The sequence below is a fragment of the Narcine bancroftii genome, chromosome 5, assembly GCF_036971445.1.
Source record: "Narcine bancroftii isolate sNarBan1 chromosome 5, sNarBan1.hap1, whole genome shotgun sequence".
NCBI lineage: Eukaryota > Metazoa > Chordata > Chondrichthyes > Torpediniformes > Narcinidae > Narcine > Narcine bancroftii.
In genome coordinates, this window is record NC_091473.1 from 207,998,303 (window position 1) to 208,018,801 (window position 20,499).

General features: G+C 46.4%; 1 long non-coding RNA gene and 1 gene segment (V, D, J or C); one reads left to right on the plus strand and one right to left on the minus strand.

The window, feature by feature from the left end:
• Window positions 1–3,481: 3,481 nt before the first annotated feature.
• Window positions 3,482–17,102, minus strand: LOC138764657 (Ig heavy chain C region-like). The segment is given in 7 exon segments: window positions 3,482–4,141; window positions 5,236–5,556; window positions 6,592–6,909; window positions 6,995–7,294; window positions 10,163–10,465; window positions 11,378–11,692; window positions 16,755–17,102. Coding segments are annotated over 6 exon segments (1,749 nt in total).
• The window catches only part of LOC138764660 (uncharacterized), a 44,063-nt gene continuing 38,206 nt past the window's right edge, over window positions 14,643–20,499 (plus strand). Inside the window, exon 1 of the long non-coding RNA XR_011358278.1 lies at window positions 14,643–15,334. This is a non-coding gene — a long non-coding RNA (uncharacterized lncRNA). The remainder of the gene's footprint in view (window positions 15,335–20,499) is intronic.

The window sequence follows — 20,499 nt, forward strand, 5'->3', positions numbered from 1 at the left end:
CTTCAGGTTTCTCCAGATGCCCAGTCACCTCACTGTCTCTCTGACAAAACTTGCCCCCTTCAGGGTTCTCCAAATGATAACGTCTTTCTTTCAGGTCACCACAGAGTGCCTTTTCCTTTCTCTTCTTGCAAGTGGAACATTAGAGAGCCAGTCCTCTCCTCTTGTATGAACCACAAGGGCTTTGACCAGGCTAAATCAAGCACTTACAACCCATCTTTCACATGGGGTTTTCCACAAGCTTGCAAGCTTGTCCTGTTCCAGTCCCAGCTGCTGTTGCTGGGTGTAATACTGGAGAAGTAATCTTTGTCTCTCTCTCTTTCTGAGAGAAAGTCTGTTTTACTCTCTCTGCTTGCAAAACCACATGACCCACTTAGACCAGTAAGTTCTCTTCCAGACAGAAGGCGACCGACAAGATCTTTCATTTGTTGCATTTTTGTAAACAACAATCCATTCGTCAAGTCTCTTGGGCACTCTCTGAATCTCTTGCAAAGACTGTTGGCCCTGACATGTCTAGCAAATGGCAGAGCTCCAGTATTTTAAATAAGATCTGTTTTAAAGTGTTTGTATGTGACCTACTCAAACAAACCTTTCCCAATTTATCTCCCAAAAACTATCTATATATTCTGTCACACAGGGAACAACATCTTTGACTCCAAGTGAGCCGATTTTCACTGCAGAGGAGCTGCTTCTCAGAACCCTTTTTTCAGCACGAAATAAGTACAGTTCTGTTTCTTTCCAAATTAACCTGAACAACTTCAAAGTCAATTTCTTTCAAAATTTATTGTAGAAATAGAGGACTGTTACCCACTGTAATTAGAGATTAGTCAGTTTGGCCAATGATTTGAGAATGTGGCTTCAATCAGCAGTGCCCTGATATGAAGAATTGCAAGGTGTTCAGCCCTGTCCTGCAGTCGTGACACCGAGACACAGTCACAGTGTCCAGTGCCCCAGGTAAGGTCACCATCAGAAAGCCTGGCAGTGTTGGGACTATTCCCCTTATTGTTAGAGAATGCTGATCCTATTCCAATGGCTAATTATATTCACCTTTTGGCAGAATTTAAACAAACACTTTGCCAATTTCTGCACTTGACTGAATTCACTGATTGGAATGAAAATGACACAGTTGTTGCTTTTGCTGCCAAGTGTTTCAACCAAACGCACAGGAGGAGACAGAGAACCAGTTGGATCCCTGTGTTCAGTCTCACCAACCTGCCGCAGGTTCAGGTTTGTGAAAGGGTTCGCCACCCTCCCCCATCCACCCGCATTATCTCCTGCCCGTCAGGCTCTGGATGAGAAGGAGGGCTTCCAGTTCCCAACAGGAGTCTGACCAGAAAAATGATCTGGTCCTGCAGTGGGTCAGTGGGCTGAGTGACAGTGAGCCAACATTGTTCACAAATAAATGGGCAAGGAATAGGGGGAGTGTGACTGGGGATTGCTCCTCCCTCTCTTTCAATCATTTTTATTGTTTTTTATAATAAATACACAACAATGAAGAGAAGGGAACAAAACTGAAAATACCTGTACACGATCACCTATCGAAATTTGTGTGTGTGTGTGTGTGTGTGTGTGTGTGTGTGTGTGTGTGTGTGTTTTGTCCACGTGGCTTACAATGCCATCACCTTCTGCTGCTGGTAACCCTTTATATCCTTTCAGCCATGTCATGAATATGTCCATGATTGGTTACGGAAGCAACTGAGGTCATTACAGGACACTGCACATCATCATCTCCTGCTGGGTTCAGTTCCCACCCATCGTGTCTTCAGTCTTTCTCCTGTCCTTCTGCCACTCAGACTTCAGGCTGCAACATGTGGCAAACAGTTTCTCATGAGAAACATTTGCAAACGCCTCAGAAAACTCCTCTCAATAAATTCCTGTCTCAGATACTTTAATTGCCTCTTTAATAAGTTCATTGATGTTCCTAAGTTATGATGAGACCTACAAAAGATTAGTGCTGGATAACAATGAGGAGTGAGGTCTCATAGAGTGGGAATAAACCCAGTGAATCATGGGAAGGTTCCCCCTCTGTGAGCCTCATCCTGCTTTACTCTCACATTCTATTTTCCCTCTTTGATTCTTCCACACGCTATTTCTCTCTCAGTCAATTTTCTTCCCACTTCAATTTTTGCTTCTGTTTGCAATTTTCTCCGTCTCCATCTCCATTCTCCTGAGAAGAACAATGGAAAAAAGGAGCAAGAGTAAACTACCAAGCACTTCACGTCCACCCAGCCAGTCAACCTGAACATGGCTGATCCACTTTGACCTCAACTCCACTACTGTGCCAGTTACCCAAAGCCCTCAATTCCTTGCTGGGTTTCAGAGGTACTTTTCCTTTCAGTGAGTTTAACTGTGCCATTGGAATGGAACAGCTTTCTGGTTTGGAAAACAATTCTCTTGAGGCAAGGTTAGCAGAGCTGGGACTTTTGACTTTGGGGTGTAGAAGGATGAGAGGAGAATTGATAGAGGTCTACAAAATTATGAGAGGCAGAGATTGGGTGGAAAGCTAGCACCCGTTTCCCAGGACAGGATCAGGAAACCCCAGAGGACATATGTACAAAATTAAGGGAGGGAAGTTTAGGGGAGACATAAAGGGCAAGTGTTTTTTACACAGAGAGTTGTGGATGTCTGGAACACCTTGCCAGGGATGGTGGTAGAGACTGAAACATTAGGGACATTTAAAAGACTCTCAAGGCAAGGACATGGATGAAAGGAAAATAGAAGGTTCTGGGGTAAGGAGGGTTTAGAACTTTTTTTTGGAAGGAATACATGAGTCGGCACAACATTGAGAGCTGAAGGACCTGTACTGTGTGGAATTGTTCGATGTTCTATGTTAACAGGTCCTGACATTGAAGAGTCCCTTTATTTTATTTCACATTTATACACATGGTGAGCATCAGCCATGGATTCCTCAAACAATGAGGACCCCTGTTGGACACAGTTGTCACGTGTGGCTCAGTGGTTAGCAATGGCACCTCTTGGACTGAAGGTGATGGATTCTAACCTCTATCTAGAATTAGGCTTTGAACAGAGGGGCTTTTTCAGATAAATCTCAATAATCTCATGACGAGCCCAAAAGAAGAAAATAAGAGCGTTCCCCAGGACCCTGAGCCAATATTTATCACTAAACTAACAATTAAATACAGAAGATCCAACCGTATTCGATTGGTTATGTGAAGTCTTGCTTCAAGAACATTGTGACAATTGGACTGGGAAAGTCGATGATCTGTCAGCTCACATTCTGTCACCCTGACAGTCACATGACACAATGATAATGGAGTTATCGACTCATAATCACAATCCATCCCTGTCCATTAGTCTCCGGCGGGTCCAGGTATGGTGCAAGGCTACCCAATGATGGAAGGTTTTGCACATCATCGATCCAAAGACACCAATTTCTCCCAAAATGTGCATTTTCCACACAGCACATCCCACATCATTCATTTCCTGCCTCTCAAAGCCCATCAGCAAAGCACACGCAGAATCATGACATTTTCAAGTTACATTTATTGAACTTCCAAATGATACATGAACACATCCATTGATTTGACACATCTTGAGATCCCAGATCATGTTTCAATCTGATCAATGTCTGTAAAGCCATACAGATGCTGAGAAATTTGTGGCTAATGTAATCCTCGAGTCTCATTTTGTTCTCAATGGTTCAGAAATGTCCAGATCTTAATCATGATAGAAAGTAAAATGATCTTCTTGGACAGTTAATTTTCATCAAACTAACAAAACCATTGAATCGTGAGGTATTATGCACAAGAGGTAAAACTATCAGTGAGAACAAGTGAGACATTGACCGAGGTGGGTTTGCTGTGAGATTTATTGATGCTTCTGAACAGATTAGTTGTGAGCGACTCATGTCCCACCACGCAGGAGAAAGTGGTGCCATGATCCCACTCCTCTGGAGAAACCTTCAACTGACTGGTCATCATGTTCCAGCCACTTCTGGGGTCCTCGGTCACTGGCTGGTTCACGTAGCCAGTCTTCAGAAGGATGTCGTTGGCCATCCAGGCCACGTAGATGTCTGCAGGAGAGAACTTCTTGACTAGGCACATCAGGGTTGCAGACTGATCGCCCTCTAACTCTTCTGATGAAGGGGGGAGGAGGAAGATGTGAGGAGAAGTCACAACTCCACCTGGGAACAGAACGAACCTCAGTTAGGTTGCATCTTTCAATAATTCTGTGCTGAACCCACACATTGTGCTTTCAAACCAACATGGGCAACTTCTACATCTTGAGGGATTTCACTTTACCTGACACTGGAGCCTTTTCCCTTTCTACTCATTGTTGGGATGTGCAGGGTGGAAGCCTTGACTCGGACACATTTTAAAGCTTCCAGAGAGGTTTGTCTGTTTCGTTTAATCAGTGGAAGCCACTGATCACAGAGACTCCACAGAAAGTGGGTCAGACCATGGACTTGACTCATCCTGTGCTGTTTGGTCCATCTCCCCCTCTGCTTCAATGATCTGCTGAACTTCAGTCTGTGCCTCAGCCTCCCTGCCCTTCCACCCACTGCCTTGACTCAGTCTCTCCCTCAGGGTTTGAAAGCTGCAGATCCTTCTCCCTCGACATCATCACAGGAACTCACCCCGCAGCTGAGTTTGGTTTTGGATGAGGCTGCTGTGGTGATTTGGGGTCTTACTGGTTTTCTCTGGAGGCTTCAGTCTTCCTTTGCTCCTTAATATTCTCTGACCAACATGAGAAGACCTTCTCCAAGGCAAAGAAGAATGTGGGGAGTCTCATGGAAACTATAACATTCTGAACTGATTGGACAGAATCGATACTGGAAGAATGTTCCTGATGGCGGCAGAATCCAGGAACAAGGGTGACAAGCTGAAGATGGTGTGAGAGGAGGAATGATAAAAAGGAGAATGGTGAACCTAGGGAATTCTCTGCCACAAAGAGCAGTTGAAGCCCAGTGAGTAAATATATCCAAAGATGAGCTGGATATTGTTCCAAGGGTAAAAGTTCAAGGGGCATGGAGAGAAGTCAGGAATAGGGGGCGCAATTTGAATAATCTGCTTTGATCATATTGAATGGCTAAGCAGCAATGAAGGGTTGAATGGCCTACTTCTACTCTCTAATTTTCCCTGAGACAACCACACTGCTGAATGGTGACATATGCTTTGCTTCTGTACATTACACAATGTAAATGACAAAACCTCAGTATTTATTATCATTCCTCTACTTGCTTAGATCAGAATCACACCAAGCTCTCTCTTCACGTACCTGTGGCCTTCTTAATGGACCTCTTCTCCGGTGTTGGCAAACTCTTGTCCTCCACCACGCACGAGTACTCAGTTCCTATCTCCCACTCCGCAGCGGGCACCGTCAGTCTGCTGATAATTATGTCTTCACCTCCGTTCCTATTTGGACCCTGAGTTCTCACCCCATCTTTTCTCTCACTTCCATCCACTTGCCAGGTTACCCTGAATCCCTCTAAATCACCATGGACCACCTCACATAGAATGGTCGCCGTCCTGTTCATCCAGATCTCTTCGAAGGAAGGTTTTCTTAAAGTGACTGAGGGGCTGGTATCTGAACAGTCAGCTGGGAGAAATGTCATAATTATTATTTTGTAGAGGCTCACTGGAGGCTTAATCGAACCAGCTCAAGAGGTTCCGAGTGATGTCATGATATTATTTGGAACGTACGGTGTTTTCAAAATCTGCGCGTGACTGTTTGAGTAAAAGACTTTTACTGAACTTCAACTGGACTATGTCTGATCATTTTCTCATTCTTCAATACACGCTGTAAACCAGTTGCTACAATTTCACCATTCCCCAAAGGATAGGGCATCACTGGTGAGACCAACATTTCATATTCATCTCCAGCAAATCATTCGTTGGTCGCATCAGATCAGTCGAGACTTATCTACATTGATGGAGGAATGAGATTTCCCCAATTGAGCAGACAGGGTAAACCCTTGTCAGGAATATCAATGAACAAATTTGTCTCTGATGTAAGTTGGACAGTTTCAAGGACACTTAAGCTGTTCCCAGCCACTTATTAAAACAAAAACAGAAAATTCCAAACAATTCAGGCTGCACCTGTGCAGAGGGAAGCAGAGCTAATATTTTAATTCAGAAATATTCCAGCAATTTTCCTTGACATTTTTAAAATTCAAGCAGCATCAGAAATAGTTGATCTTTATTACAACTGTTAAAATGCATTTGGCCTCCATGAAGTGTAACTGAAATCTCTTGCTGCTTTCTCAGAACGTTTTGTGTTCAAGCCGTCCTGCAGAGGCTTCCACATTGCCCAGGCTAACTCTTCCCATGCTGGAGCAGAGTGCTGTCCTGATGCAGATTCAGTCACGGCTGAGGCCATGACCAGAGGCCCAGATTACATTCAAAGACAGAAGGAGAGACCATTTGGAAGAGGGATATCCGGGATCTCCAGGGCACCTGGCCAGTGAAATAGTTTGTATTGTGCTCAAGTTATGAAAGCAATTATTTCTCTGGCCAAGATTCTGGAGGATCCGTTCAGTCATCAAACCATAACAGGTCTGCACCATGTTTCTGTCTGGCACAGTTTATAGCAAAAAGCAAACAATGTCAACAATGGAGTGGGTCGGGACCTTACCTTGGAGGTTCCTCGCTTCCTTTGTGATGCTGGTGTTGGAGGAGGGATGAGACACCGTGCAGCTGAAGATTGAGCCTGTCTTCCACTCCTGTGAACTCACCGTCAGGAAGTGGCTGGCACTGAAAGTCCCATCCTGCTCCAGAGCAGTCTGTGTCCTGCTGGTGTTGGAGGAGATCAGGGAGTGACCTTTCTTCCAGGTGACATCAATGTGGTCTGGGTAGAATCCCGAGACCACACACTCGAGGGTAGCCACATTCCTATGCTTAGCCTCTTCGTATGGTGGAGGCAGCAGTCTGGCCACAGGAGGTTTTGTCTCAACTGGAACAGAAGAACAAAGAAAACATTGGACTCTTTCTCACATCATCACTGATGTTTGTTATTTAATCAGTGATTTCTTACCCACCTTTGGTGCTTTTTGTCCATGCTGAGACTGGTGAGGATAAATGATCTTGGGCAGAACACATGTACTCCATCCCGCTGGACCACTCCTCCACGCTGGTCTGGAGTCGGCTGATTATTGTGTTTTGGAACCCTTTCCTTCTGGGCTGTTGGGTCACAGCTGCATCACTTTTATCCTCTCCGTTCACCTCCCAGGAGATGTGGACTTTCTTCGGATCAGCAGAGATGACTGTGCACACCAGAGTAGCTGTTTTGTTGATCCATATCTCTTGAATGGAGGGATTTTGAATTGAGACAAACAATTCTGTGGATCAGAAAGAGGAGATGTCAGAATTGTAGTGGAAACTTTTCTCTTTGTGATGGAAAGTCAAAGCAGATCCAAGTGCATTGTGGCAGTGAACTGGAAACAAGGTAACAGAAACTCGCAAGGGTGGAAAGGTGTGCTGCAAATGTTGGCTGGGAAAATAAACTCAGTATAAAGGACCTGCCAAATGGGTTTAATCGCCTTCCCCACAACTGTGACCACAAGGTTCAGAGCAGGGACTCGATGGGAGGTGAGAGGCTGAACAACATTTTGATGCTGCAAAGCCAGTCACAGGTTTGTGGGAAGCCAGAAGAGAGGGAAGTGGGCATATTTCTCATCAGAGACAATTCAATATCTTCTTCACATGGAGCCCCTGTGGAATGAGTTACCTCCACTGAGCATTGTGAATCAATGAGAATCCTTTTCTCTGGACTGAGGCTGGGATTCCCTCAGTTTGTATTCAGTTAATAAATGCATCCTGGAATAAAACACTCTCTTTGGTGGTGGGGATTATAAAGTATTTGTGCTGTTATAAAACCCATCTGGTCCACTGTTGTTCATCACCAGAAGAAATCTGTCATCTATACCTGGTCTGGTTGCATGTGACTCCAGACCTGCAGTTACATGGCCAAGCCCTGGTCCAGCAAAACCCTCAGTTCAAGAGCGATCAATGAGGGACATGAAATTGTGAATGAATATGATTCCTCTGTGACGGAGCTTTGGGGGCACCTGACATCTGGGTTTGAATCAGTTTTCTGTGAGTGTGCTCCAGTGAAGTGGTGCGGTGTTTTAATATTTGAAAATAACTATTTGAAAGAAAGATGTGGACAACTTGCTCTCCAGCAACAACAGAGCAAACCATAAATCTGGAGAATAACAGAAATCTCCCTCATGCTGCACTTTGGGAAATTTTTGGAACAGATGTAGTTTCCCCGTTTCATTTTAGAATCGTTTGTTTCCTGTTTTCTGCAAAGCCACTGGTCTCCTCAAGCACCATCGTCCCATCAGTTAAACTGCAGTTCACCATTTACACAATCAGTCACTTTGGTCCACGAGGGCTGTGTTTGCTTTCAAACACTTTTCAAGGAGGGTGATTATGTTTGTGTCAGGGTTGAAACCTTCACGACATTCAGCGTAAATTCCTCTATGGTATTTAGAGCAGATATAATGAACTCTGTGCCTGTCTGGCAGGACACATTTCATTTGATGACATATGATGTTATCTCTTGCTCAACCCATCTTTCTTTTAACAAGTGTTGAGCAATTTAAAAACATATGACAGGTACCTGGTGTTAGTCCAGATAAGATTTCTCGCAGTGTGTGGTCTGAAGTTTGTAAAGTGAGGTGTGTGGTGTCAGGGTTATTTCTTTCAGAATATTGGTTTAATCAGTACAGTGATGTTGTTGAACGTTTGTTTGTTGTTCAGTGCCATCCCATATCAATGACAAAATCCAATGCTCAGCCATCTCTGGTGAGAGGCAGTTCCCCCTCATAAGTCCTCACAATGTCGAGATAGCTCTCCTTTTTGCAAAGTGCTGATATTATTCTATTAACCTTTGGGTGATTACACCCACACACTCCCCTCAGTGGCATTCCTTGTGATCACTGAGTTTCTCTCTTGGACTGAGTTCAGTGTCCAGGAAGTGAGTGAACAAAATGCTTCCAATGTTTGCTGTCCATCCCTTTCACACCAAGCGCGTGAGTTTGGTCAGGTCACTGGTGGGGTCCTGTGGTTTGTCTCACTGATTTGTCACAGGCCCCTTTTCTTACAGGTTGTCACATTCTGTAACTGAGCCAAGGTGACATTTCACCCCTGTATATCTTCAGCACCTCCTCCCCAAGCCACTGGCTGAGATGTAGTTTCTGGTTCTTGCTGACCTGGAAAGAAGGTGGTGAAGGGAAGTGGGGCTGGGATCTGAATCACACTGAACCAGCAATGTCCACAAATGAATGAGTGTACATGTGAGGTGTGGAGTGGGGATGGGGCAGCTTGAATTGATGCCTTGTTCTCTGCTGCACTTTGATCTCAGTGGATATGGTGGGATAGATTTGAATCCAGAAAATGGATTGTAATAAAATTCACTGACGAATTCCACATGCAGCCAATCACTTTATTTGACACTTTCCTTGTGAACAATGATACGGTCGGGTGGTACCATCAGAGAATGTCACATTGACATTAGTCTGCTGGAAGAATATCGGCACACACGTCGAACAGCTGGGACAGTTTTTATCTGAAAATGGAAGATGCATAGATTTAACCATTAGATATTCTCTCCTCTACTGGCTGCACTGAGAAAGGAAGTAGCTCCACACAGTCCCGACCTCTATTCTCTGCATTCACCATCTTTTAGGGATGAGATAATGAAAACCAATGATGACCTGTTGTCCCAAGTTCTAATCCCAGTGTTTCTGAGGGGTTGGCCAACAGAATAATAATCCATCTTTGTGAGTGGATGACGTGCCAGGGAGATTCCTGGGATACTGTGGAGATAGACTGTGGAGATTCATTCACTCGGCTGGAGCTATTTTTCCAGAAACTGAGACTGCAAAGTGAAAAGTGAAGGTGGAGATCTTCTCCACATGGTCTATCGGTTGGGACACATCTTGCTTGATGTCCCATTTCCCTTTCACTCCACACAGTAACCACAAGAATTATGTGGGAGTAAGTGCACAGGAGACTTAAACTTTCACTTTTGCTGTACAACAGATTGGGTTAAAATTAGTGACTGAAAGGGTTGGATTGAAATGTAGAGGGAATAAATATCACACCTCACTCAACAGGACTCCCATCGGGGACATGAATTGAGTGGAGGTCAGCTAGTTGAATACTGTAAGTAAATTAATTCTCCTTCAGACACCACTCACCCCCCTGATATCTCATGACGATCTTCTCACTGAAGCTGGAAGGTTTATGGGTCACTTCACAAGAATATTCTTGTTCGCTGGTCCATTCATCCACAGACAAGGTCAGGTAGGCAACAGTTTCAAATCCACCATCAGTTTTCATGGAAGGGAGAAGAGTGCCCACTTGCTCTGATTTGCCTTTTTTCCAGGTCACCTGAATCTTGTCAGGTGAGAATCCAGATATCACACAGCCTAGGATAGCAGTTGTTTGATTGCTGAGAACCTCCGGGGATGGAACAAGAGGCATGAGCTTTGGAGATTGAGCTGTAAAACAATGCAATGTTAATGCAATATTACTGATGGCATAACTGGCCACAGTGTAGGTGGACTCCATTCCCCAACTCCATTTGCAAATGCCCCAACAGCAGCCCACTCTACAAATCTGATCATTACAGATGACCTGTCGTAGGATGGATCCTATCGTGAGATGTTGGGTAGAGCTGTGATTGGGAGATCAAGGTGTACAACACAGGCCTCCCCAGCATTATGTCCCACACTGCAGTGTTGAGGGGGTTGAACGAGGAAGTGGCCTGTGTGGGCAGACTATTGGTGATCTGATTGTTTGGTGGAATGGCTGACTCCAGATCCTGTGGATATGAGCAGATGGGGTCGAACAGGACATTAGGGAAGCACAATATTGAGGACAATCAAAAAGAAGAACAGATGGACAAGAGGAAATTATTTGGTTTTAATGGCAATGATTTGCTCACATCTTAGAGGTGATGGATAAAGGTGAGTGGGGGATGTTGATTCTTCAGTTCCCTTCACAAGGAGTGTGAGTTTTGCAGGAACAGTGACTAATGTCTGTCTGGTTCCGTGTGGAGGAGCTAATCTGGGGGGTGATGCTTGGGCCAGGTGGTGGGGATGGTGCAGAGTCTTCTGAAATTAGATAAATGAGTGGATACAATGGAGGCTGTTCAGCACAGATTATTTCCTGTACATTCCACCAAAATTCAGTTTCATTGACTGGAGGAAACTGCCTCATTCTCCGTCTATTTCCACCTAATTTCTCTCTGCCTTTTTTGTGCGCTACAGCAGCACTGGCTTGTAGGAATGGAAGAAATGAGTAAAGGAATGAATGGACATCCTTGAACATTTTTTGACAAAGGTTCCTGCTCTAGTTTTATCCCTCGACAGTAATGTAGTTTCAAATAGCAAATCAAATCTCATACTAACTTTCAGCGAATATTGGTTCTGTGCTTGCTGTCACGAACTCGGTTGACTTGTACCCTGCCTTGCAGTAGTAGATATTGTTGCTTTTCCAATCCGCCGCAGGGACTCGGAGCAAGCTGCTCATTGTGTACTTTGCATTCTGCCCCAACACTGCTGGATATTTCTTGATTCCGTTGGTGATGTCCCCACTGGCAGTGGACCATTTCTGGATGATGCTCTCAGGCTGATAATCCTTGACCAGACACAGGAGGCTGATCACTTGGTCAGATTCTCTGTGGCAGGGAGGGGCGATGAAGACTGACGGTAATGACTCAACCTCTGAAAAGTAAATAAATTCACAGACAGTCCTGTCAATAAATGCATGACCAACAGATGAAGCAAACATCCAATGTCATTTCCAAATTCATTTACCGTGTTACAGAAATTGCTTCCCGACTTATGTCTCAACAGAGAGTCTATGTCTCTGAGGGAGAAAGGCATGGAATAATCCAAGGAACAGCAAAAGGCAGCTCGGTTAGTGTAGTGGTAGCACAACGCTGTTACACCACCACCAACTGGGGTTCAAATCTGGCGCTGTCTATAAGGAGTTTGTACGTTTTCCCTGTGTGTGTGTGGGTTTCCTCCAACCATTCAAATTGTACCAGGGTGTGTAGTTCAATTGGGTGTATTTGGGTGGGACAGGCTCGTGGGGTGAAAACACTTGTTACCGTGCTATATGTCTAAATTTAATATTCAAAAATCCCACAGAGGAGATTTAAGCATGGCATATAAGGTGACTCTCTCCTGCAGTACTGAGGCAGTGACCCAATGTCTGACGTGTGGGATTTTGATCAAAGTTGCACCAAATCTCTCCCTCAAATGCAACGAATGATCCTCAGTGAATGTTTTGCACCAGAATATTGTTCACAGAAAAAAGGAAGAATTTGGCAGGAAGGTTATTGTATAAATCAGAACATTTCACCGGTAATGTTTTTGCATGGAATGAAGTTACACCGGCCTGAATACCTGAACCTCGTCAATATGAAATGTGTGATATGGTGGCACCTGGGGACTCTTCTTCTGAAATTCAATTGAACTGACCCCACAGTGAATTTGTTCCTGCTTTACAGGTTTTCCAAATGTAGTGGCAGAGGAGCTTGATGAAGCAGGAGGGAATGTTAACATGGATAAGAAAGGAATTTGGAAATCCATTAGCCCAGTCCTGAGTAAATGCAGGAATCTTGGAAGGTTGAAAGGTTCACGGAATACACAGCTCCCAGTGTCCAGAGAGGAAATGCACAAGTTAAGAGGCAGAATCTACTTGAAAGATCTGGTTCTCATTTGACTGGAAAAGTGCAACCAATGATCATGTGGTTACTTCAGCTAATTCCTGGGCATTAATGGGTGCTTAGGTTTTCATTACTTTAATCTTCTCAATGGCTTGAAAAGTTGTGAATCATTTCTTAATGTTCAGTGTGTGACAAACGACATCTCCTCTATTTCCTCCACATCTGCTCCAACTCCCCCTCTCCTCTTCTCCACATTTTCCACTTCTCCAGCCTCTCCATTCAACAGATCAACCTTGGTGATTTCTGCCACCTTCAATGAGCTTCCACCACCAGGTGCATCTTCCCCTTCCCTTCCATTTCAGTGCTCTGAAGGGACTGTTTTCCTTGCACCTCCCTTGGCCACTTTTCATCTCCACATTTCACTCCCCTTACAGCACTCTCCCTGCAACCACAACACTTGCTTTTTCCCCTCTTTCCTCACTCTCCATGGATTGTTTACAAATAAAGGGATATCCAGCAAGTGGGATTCCAAATGTGAGATAGGTGGACTTCAGGACCAACATGATCCTGTTAAAACGCAGGATAAAACTGGTAGGAGGAGGGAACCTTGGACAATGAGGGATTTCAAGGATCTGGTCATGGAAAGACAAGGAGGCACATGGACAAGTTGGGTTGAAGGGTTGGTTTCTGAGCTATGACTCCATGACAGATTTGATAGCAGGAGATTTTGTTTTGGCCCATTGTCAGAATTATCTGGAGCAGAGTTGTGGGCAAGACTAGTCTTGGCCACCAAAATAGAGTCACAGAGTCAGAGAGGGTTGAAACAGTCCCTTTGGCCCTACTTGCATGCACTGACCAGAATGTCTGACCCACACTCATCCCACCTGCCTGCTTTTCATGTCTTTCCCTCCAAATTTATCCATGTATCAATCCACATTTTTCTTAAAACATGCCTCAACTTCCTCTTCTGCCAGCCCATTCCATACAGCCACAACCCTCTGTTTAAAAAAGTTATGCCTCATGTTCTATTGGATATATTCTGCGAATGAAAGGATAGTGAGCAAACTTTGGCCAAGATTTCAATTAGGTGGAAAATAAAATTACAAAATATTTACTTCACAATAGTTTCCTCCAGTAGATGGAGGTGAAATGTTGAACTGCAGTGCACAATGGTGCAGGAGAAACTCAGCAGGTCACTCAGCACTGATGGGAAGTAAAGGGTAACCAGCATTTCAGCCCTGAACCCTTTGTCAAGGTAATGAACAAAAAGCAGTGTTGATATCTTGCTTCAAAGACATTATTCAACCAGATAGCAATGGCCATGATTCCCAGGTGTCAGCTTCTCTGAGGATCTGTCCTGGAGCCTCCATTTTGATGCAACCACAAAGAAGGTTCCCCAGTACCTATACAACCCAGACCTGTGTTGTGGTGAAGTGTCACAGGACAGGAGGTAGCTGGACCATAACTACACTCAATGGGCTGAATGGCGCTGGTCTGGCCTGCTATTGGGACTCTCCCCACCCTGCCACACAGGAAAAGGTGGGACCTGGCTGGGCCTCAGGATGTTGGAGACCTGCAGTGAGGAGCACCAAGACCTCAACACCCTATGGTTTCATTTCTGGGTCTCTGGGCCAAGAACACCCTGACACAAAGCAAACCTGGGTTAGCAAAGCTGTCATGTAACATAACAAATTTAAATGTCTGAAACATAAAAACTGACGTAAATTCTGCCACAAAAGGTACTTTGTTTAAAATAAGCGATCTACAGTTCACTGAAACCACAAAATGTACCCCGAAGTCCTTCATCACAAATGATCTTCCCAGATCTGCCGACCGAGAGTTCCCAGATGAATGGGGACTGTGAGCCTTTACCAGGCCCAACTTGGTAGGGAATCATAGTGTTGGAATCCCTCTTGTAATCCTGGGAAGCCCAGCTCCATGTGGAGAAGTGTGGTGAATGGCCCACTACATCTCAGTAAACTCTGTACAGTGGGTCTGTGCATGTCCAGGACTAACTGTAGTGCACGTGGCTGCACACTGTTGGTTCCCTTTGGAACTGCCACTCACTGCCAGCACTGTCTGATCCTGGTGAGCCTCAGCTTCATAAGGAGTCAGTAATTCAAGTAAAGGATGATCTGAGGAACCTCACTGCTCTTCATTGATGTCAGCCTTTAGTAATACAGGGATTCCTGGAGCAAAGAACTGGGATCATCTGGATGCCCTCCAGCCAATCAATGTCTGTCCATTCATCCACAGCAGAGTCATTCTTCAGCAGAGGAGTCCCCAGTGGAGGAGAACTTTGGGAACTCGGGTCCCTCCCGACATCACTAAAGCAGACCGTCTGGACTTTTTCCTGGTTCCGTTTGTGGGACCAAGCTGCAGACAAGTTGGGTACAATGTGTCTGCACCTCAAGGGCTAGGGAAGAGTTTGGGATGTTTTGGGGATATGAAAATCAATGAAAAACACAAATGAACTTTCACCAAATAAAAGGGTCAAAATAAAAATGAAAGAGGCTGGGTGTCAAAAATCTGACTGAAGGACTTTAATGAAAGGCCATTGATGTAAAATATAATCTCTGTGTCCCTTCCCACAGAGGATCGGAGAGCTGCCAAGTGTCTCTGGTGGAGAGGCACAATGTCAGTGAGTGGGATTTACATCCAAGGTTCTTCTACATCCCAAGATCTGCAGATTGTAAGTGCAATTTAATAGGGATCAGTGTTCTGAATGATGGTCAGGAGGTGAACTTGGAAAACACATCAAATCGTCAGCAGGGAGTCAAGTGTAGAGGGTTAGAAGCTGAGTGGGTCAGCAGGATGCTGGGATGGAGAGGGGAGAAGTGCTTGGTGGGACAGCAAGGTGCTGGGATGGAGGATGAGGAGCTGGGTGGGGCAGCGGGGTGCTGGGATGGAGAGGGAGGAGCTGGGTGGGACAGCAGGGTGCTGGGGTGGAGAGGCGAGAAGAGCTGGGTGGGTCAGCAAGATACTGGGGTGGAGAGGCGAGAAGTGCTTGGTGGGACAGCATAGTGCTAGGATAGAGGGGGAGGAGCTGGGTGGGACAGCAGGGTGTTGGAGTGGATGGGGGAGAGGAGCCCATTGGACAGCAGGATAATGGGGTGGAGGGGAGATTTTCTGGGTGGGACAGCAGGGTGCTGGTGTGGAGAGGGGAGAGGTGCTGGGATGGAGGGGAGGAGCTGGGTGGGACAGTGGGGTGCTGAGATGGAGGGGAGGAGCTGGGTTGGACAGCAGGGTGCTGGAGAGGAGAGGTGAGAGGTGCTGGGTGGGTTAGCAGGATGCTGGGATGGAGAGAGAAGTGCTTGGTGGGACACCAGTGTTCTGGGGTGGAGAGGGGACAGGAGGTGGGAAGTACAGCAGTGTGCTGGGGTGGAGATGGGAGAGGTGCTGGGTGGGTCAGCATAGAGTTAGGATAGAGGGGGGTGGAGCTGGGTGGGACAGCAGAGTGCTGGACTGAAATGGGTAGAGGAGCCCATTGGATAGCAGGGTGCTGGAGTGGAGGTGACAGGAGCTGGGTGGAACTGCAGGGTGCTGGGGTGGAGGTGACAGGAGCTGAATGGGACAACAGGGTGCTGGGGTGGAGGTGGGTTTGATAACACAGTGCTGGATTTTCCAAAAGAATAACCTGGGGATGTGGTTTGCAGCTCGGTTTGGATTCGGCCTCATCTCAGGAAGTGGAAAGAACATCAGAAAAATTAGGCATTTTGACTCTAAACTCTGAGCCATGTTAATACATAATGTGGACTGAAATGCTTAGAGTTCTCGAGCATCTCTAAATATTGCAATTCAAGAGAAAAGAGAAAGCAAATTTGTTCAGCTGAAAAATCACATCTCAACCGGGTTCACTGGAACCCTGGGGTTATTCAGACTTTAACCGGATCACACATGTGCAGACCTTTTCCCCAGCCAGGTCTTATCTAACAGTTATAACCACGAAAGCAGCCGACAGGAAACCCCGATTCCAGTAACTGGAGAAACCGCCCGTCTCGGGGAGATTCAAGTAATTGCTTCAATATCTCACTGGCCTCAGTGAATCAGCTCAAAGGGCAAATTAATAAAATACAAATGGGAAAGGGTGGAATGGAGAAGTAGGGTCTTACCTGAAGTCACTGTCAGCGAGGTTCCTTTCCCCCAGTAGTTGAGCGCACACTGCTCCGTCTCCCGACTCACCCAATACAGTAACTTCACTGAGCCGTCACCTCCAGTTATCTCAGCCAAGTGTCAGAATGAACCCTGTCCGGACCAGGAGCAGCCGCTTCCCAAATCTCTGTCACCAACTCCGTCCTCGTCTCTTCCTGACGAGCGAATAAAAGCAGCATTTTGGGCAGTTTTCCTGTCTGCGGGCACCGGCTCCCCCGCCCCGCGAGAAACTCAGTCGCCGGCTTTGGGGTGTTTAATTGCCCGCAAATGGACATTTCCTCAAACAGCCGCAGTCAGGCTTCGGGGATGTGACCCTGGGAAGCAGCAATGCGGGATCCGTGGAGACAAGACTGCGCTGCAGACGCTCATTTGTCGGGCGGGACCAGTTTCTGCTCAGCTCCCTACCACCGTGACACTCCAGCTAGAGTCACGGTGACACACCGCCGTTCAACAACCTCCGTCCCTCGCTCTGTCTCCGACCCCACTCTCCCCTCAGTTAAACCGTCCCGACACTGTCCCGGCTCACAGATCCCCTCCCATCCACACTGGCCAGGGGGCTGGGGCCGCCGCTTCGTGCTCCTGGTTCCGATACTCCAGTCCCATCCGCGGCGCTTGGCTCCGACCTGTTCTGTGATCGATCCCCTCGTCCTTCAACCACTCGCCTCCTATTGCAGGGAGGGCCGACGGGGGCACAGCAAGGCCGGGAATCCCTGTGGTGATCACTGCTGCCCTCTCACTCCGCGCCCTGAGGGCAGGCGCTCTCGCTGGGTTTTTGCAGCGGTCCAGCCCCGCTTCCTCTCGCCGTGTCTCTCGCACAGTAATAGGTGGCCGTGTCTTCCACTTTCAGCTTGTTCATTTGTAGGTAGAAGTTGTTACTTCCCTTGGAAGCGGTGAATCTGTCTTGGATTCCAGGCGCGTAATACTTGCTACTTTCGGTATAATACGCCACCAACCATTCCAGCCCTTTCCCGGAGACCTGTTTCACCCAGTGCATGTAGTAGCTGCCGAGATTGAACCCTCTAGTTTCACAGGTCAGTCTGTAGGACTCCCCGGGCTTCTTCACCGCTGACGCGACCTGTGTCAGGACGACGTCGGACCGCACGCCTGTCAGTAAAAGAGAAAAGAGTGGATTTTAATGATCGGTTCAACGGCGAGAGAGTCTCCGAGAAGCAGCCGGGCCCGGCCGGGCTGGGTGAAGACACGGGGCACCCACCTGCCAGACAGGACAGAAAGAGAAAGAGATAAGGAGCGATCCCCATCGCCCCGCGCACTGAGCCAGACTTGGACACTCCACAGATCGGCGGCTTCAGCTCAGACCGGCTTTGTCGGGAGCTGCAGTGAGCGCTGTTTAAATGGGGAAGGGGCCAGTGAGAGGGAGAGAGGGAACCGCGGCTTGAACAGGCTCCCACCCACTGAAACCAGAGGGGCAGCTTCCTGTCCCCTCCCCCAGCAGAGATTTCAGTTCCCCAAAAGATGTTTGTCTGTGCAACAGGTGCAGGCCAGTGGTCATGATAAGATCCGGATTAAAGATCTATCATACTTTTCAATTCACTCATATACCCCTGAGAGAGAGGGACTGGTCAGTGTTCAGATATCCCCTCAACCCCCAACCCCCAGAGAGAAGGACAGAGAGACACAGGTCAGTGTTCTGATATCCCCCTGAGAGAGATGAACTGAGAGACACTGGACAGTGTTCAGATATGCCCACCACCCCCACCCCCCAGAGAGAAGGACTGAGATACACCAGTCAGTGTCCGATATCCCCCCGAGAGAGAGGGACTGTGTACAGATCTTCCCGTGAGTGACAAAGAGAGACATCGGTCAGTGTACAGATATCTCCAAGAAAAAATAAATGAGAGATACCAGTGAGTATATGAATACCTCGCAATAGACAGGAATTGAGAGGCAATGTTCAGTGTACAAATATCCCCCTGAGAGAGGGGAAAATTTAGAAGAAACATCAGGGGCCTTTATTTTTACACACAGAGTGGTGTGTGTCTGGAATGGAGACTGGTACCATCAGAACATTTGAAAGACTTCAAAAGAAAGATTGTGGATTACAGATATGAGGTGGGGAAAAGGCCCTGTACTGTGCTATATCGTTCTATGTTAAATCAGGGCTTGATCACAGACAGCAAAGTACTTTTTGAAGTGGAGTGACTGTTGTCTTGGAGGGACGCTGGGACCCAAATTGTACAAAGCAAGTTCCCTGAACATCAAAGAAATAAAGAGAGCAGACAAGCTATTTCAGTGATGCTGGTTGAGGGATCGATGTTGGCAAGGATGATGGAAAATTTCCAAAACCTACATCCACTTCACATGACAGGCATGCTCTCAGTTCACTGCTTCTTCAGATGGGCAGACCACCTTCAGTCCTGTGCTGGGAGGGCCAGACTGCAGAAAGGGCTCCAGTCACTGGAGTGGGACCTCAACCCACTGCCATTGACACAAGCTGGCTGTGACCCCACTGGTGAAGGTGAAATTGATACAGGCAGAAACCATACATGTTGTTGGAGGTCCCCAGGACAACTCTGTTACATCCTCAGCTCTCACCGTGGAACCAGTTGATCCAGGACAGTGGGAAATACAAAAACATGAGAGACAGAGAGAGGAGAAGCCCATCCAGCCCCACATACTCTCTCCATCAATCAGTGAGATCATTGTTCACATTTGACCTCAGGGCCATTTCTAGGCATAAACTCACATCTGTTGAAACATTCATGTCTCAAAGTCCATTTATTGCAGCCTCAAAAGGAGTCGGGGACTGACTCTGGATCCAGAATTTCAAGAATTTCACAGATTCACTCCACTCTGGGTGAAGACATTCTCATCTTCTCAGTCATCAGTGATAGAACTATGTGACTGTGAACCTTGGTTCTCGACATCCCACCAGCAGAAATATCACCTCAAAATTTATCCTGCCAAGTCTCTCACTAATATCAGACATTTTAATGAGGTCACACACCCTGTTCCAAACTCTGGAAAGCAGAGATGCAGCCTGCTTCATGCTTAACATACAACAAGCCCACATCCCAGAACTCAATCCCTGCACTCCCTCAATCACGTTGATCCTTCCTTCAGAGCTGTAATCCTTATTCCAAATATTGTGTCAGAAGGGCTCTCAAAAATTGGAGCAACTTTCCTCTGCTCCTCTACTCAAATCTTCTTCCAATAATCACTGTCTCACCTGCATTTTAACTTCAGTGATTCTTGTGCAAGGGCACCCACATCCCTCTGACCTTTCGTTCTCTCACTTTGTAAACAATACTCTGAATTTGTATTTTTGTTTCCAAAGTGGACGAGCTCACATTTTCCACATTCAATTTTCCAGTGTCTGAGACGTGAATCCTTGCTGTACACTTGCTGATAGCCCACACTAAGTCCTGTTGTGTTATCAGTCGCTGTACCTCTCCTTCAGACTGAATGCCAGTTAATGAAGAGGACGAAGGCTGTGTAGTTCACCGGAAATCATGGCTTTTATTAGTAGAAACTAAGTAATACAATAAGGAATGATAATGGGTGCAAACACAGTTATAACCAAGGGGAGAGTCTTTAGTGGTAGAGATAATACACGTCTAATGTCAGTAAAGAAGACTAAGCACAGTGAAAGACTGACAGCATGACACAGATTCATCACACAGGCCCTGTTAGTTTCCCCTTAAATACATCTCCATCATTCTCTTCAGCCATCTCCTGTAGCAACAA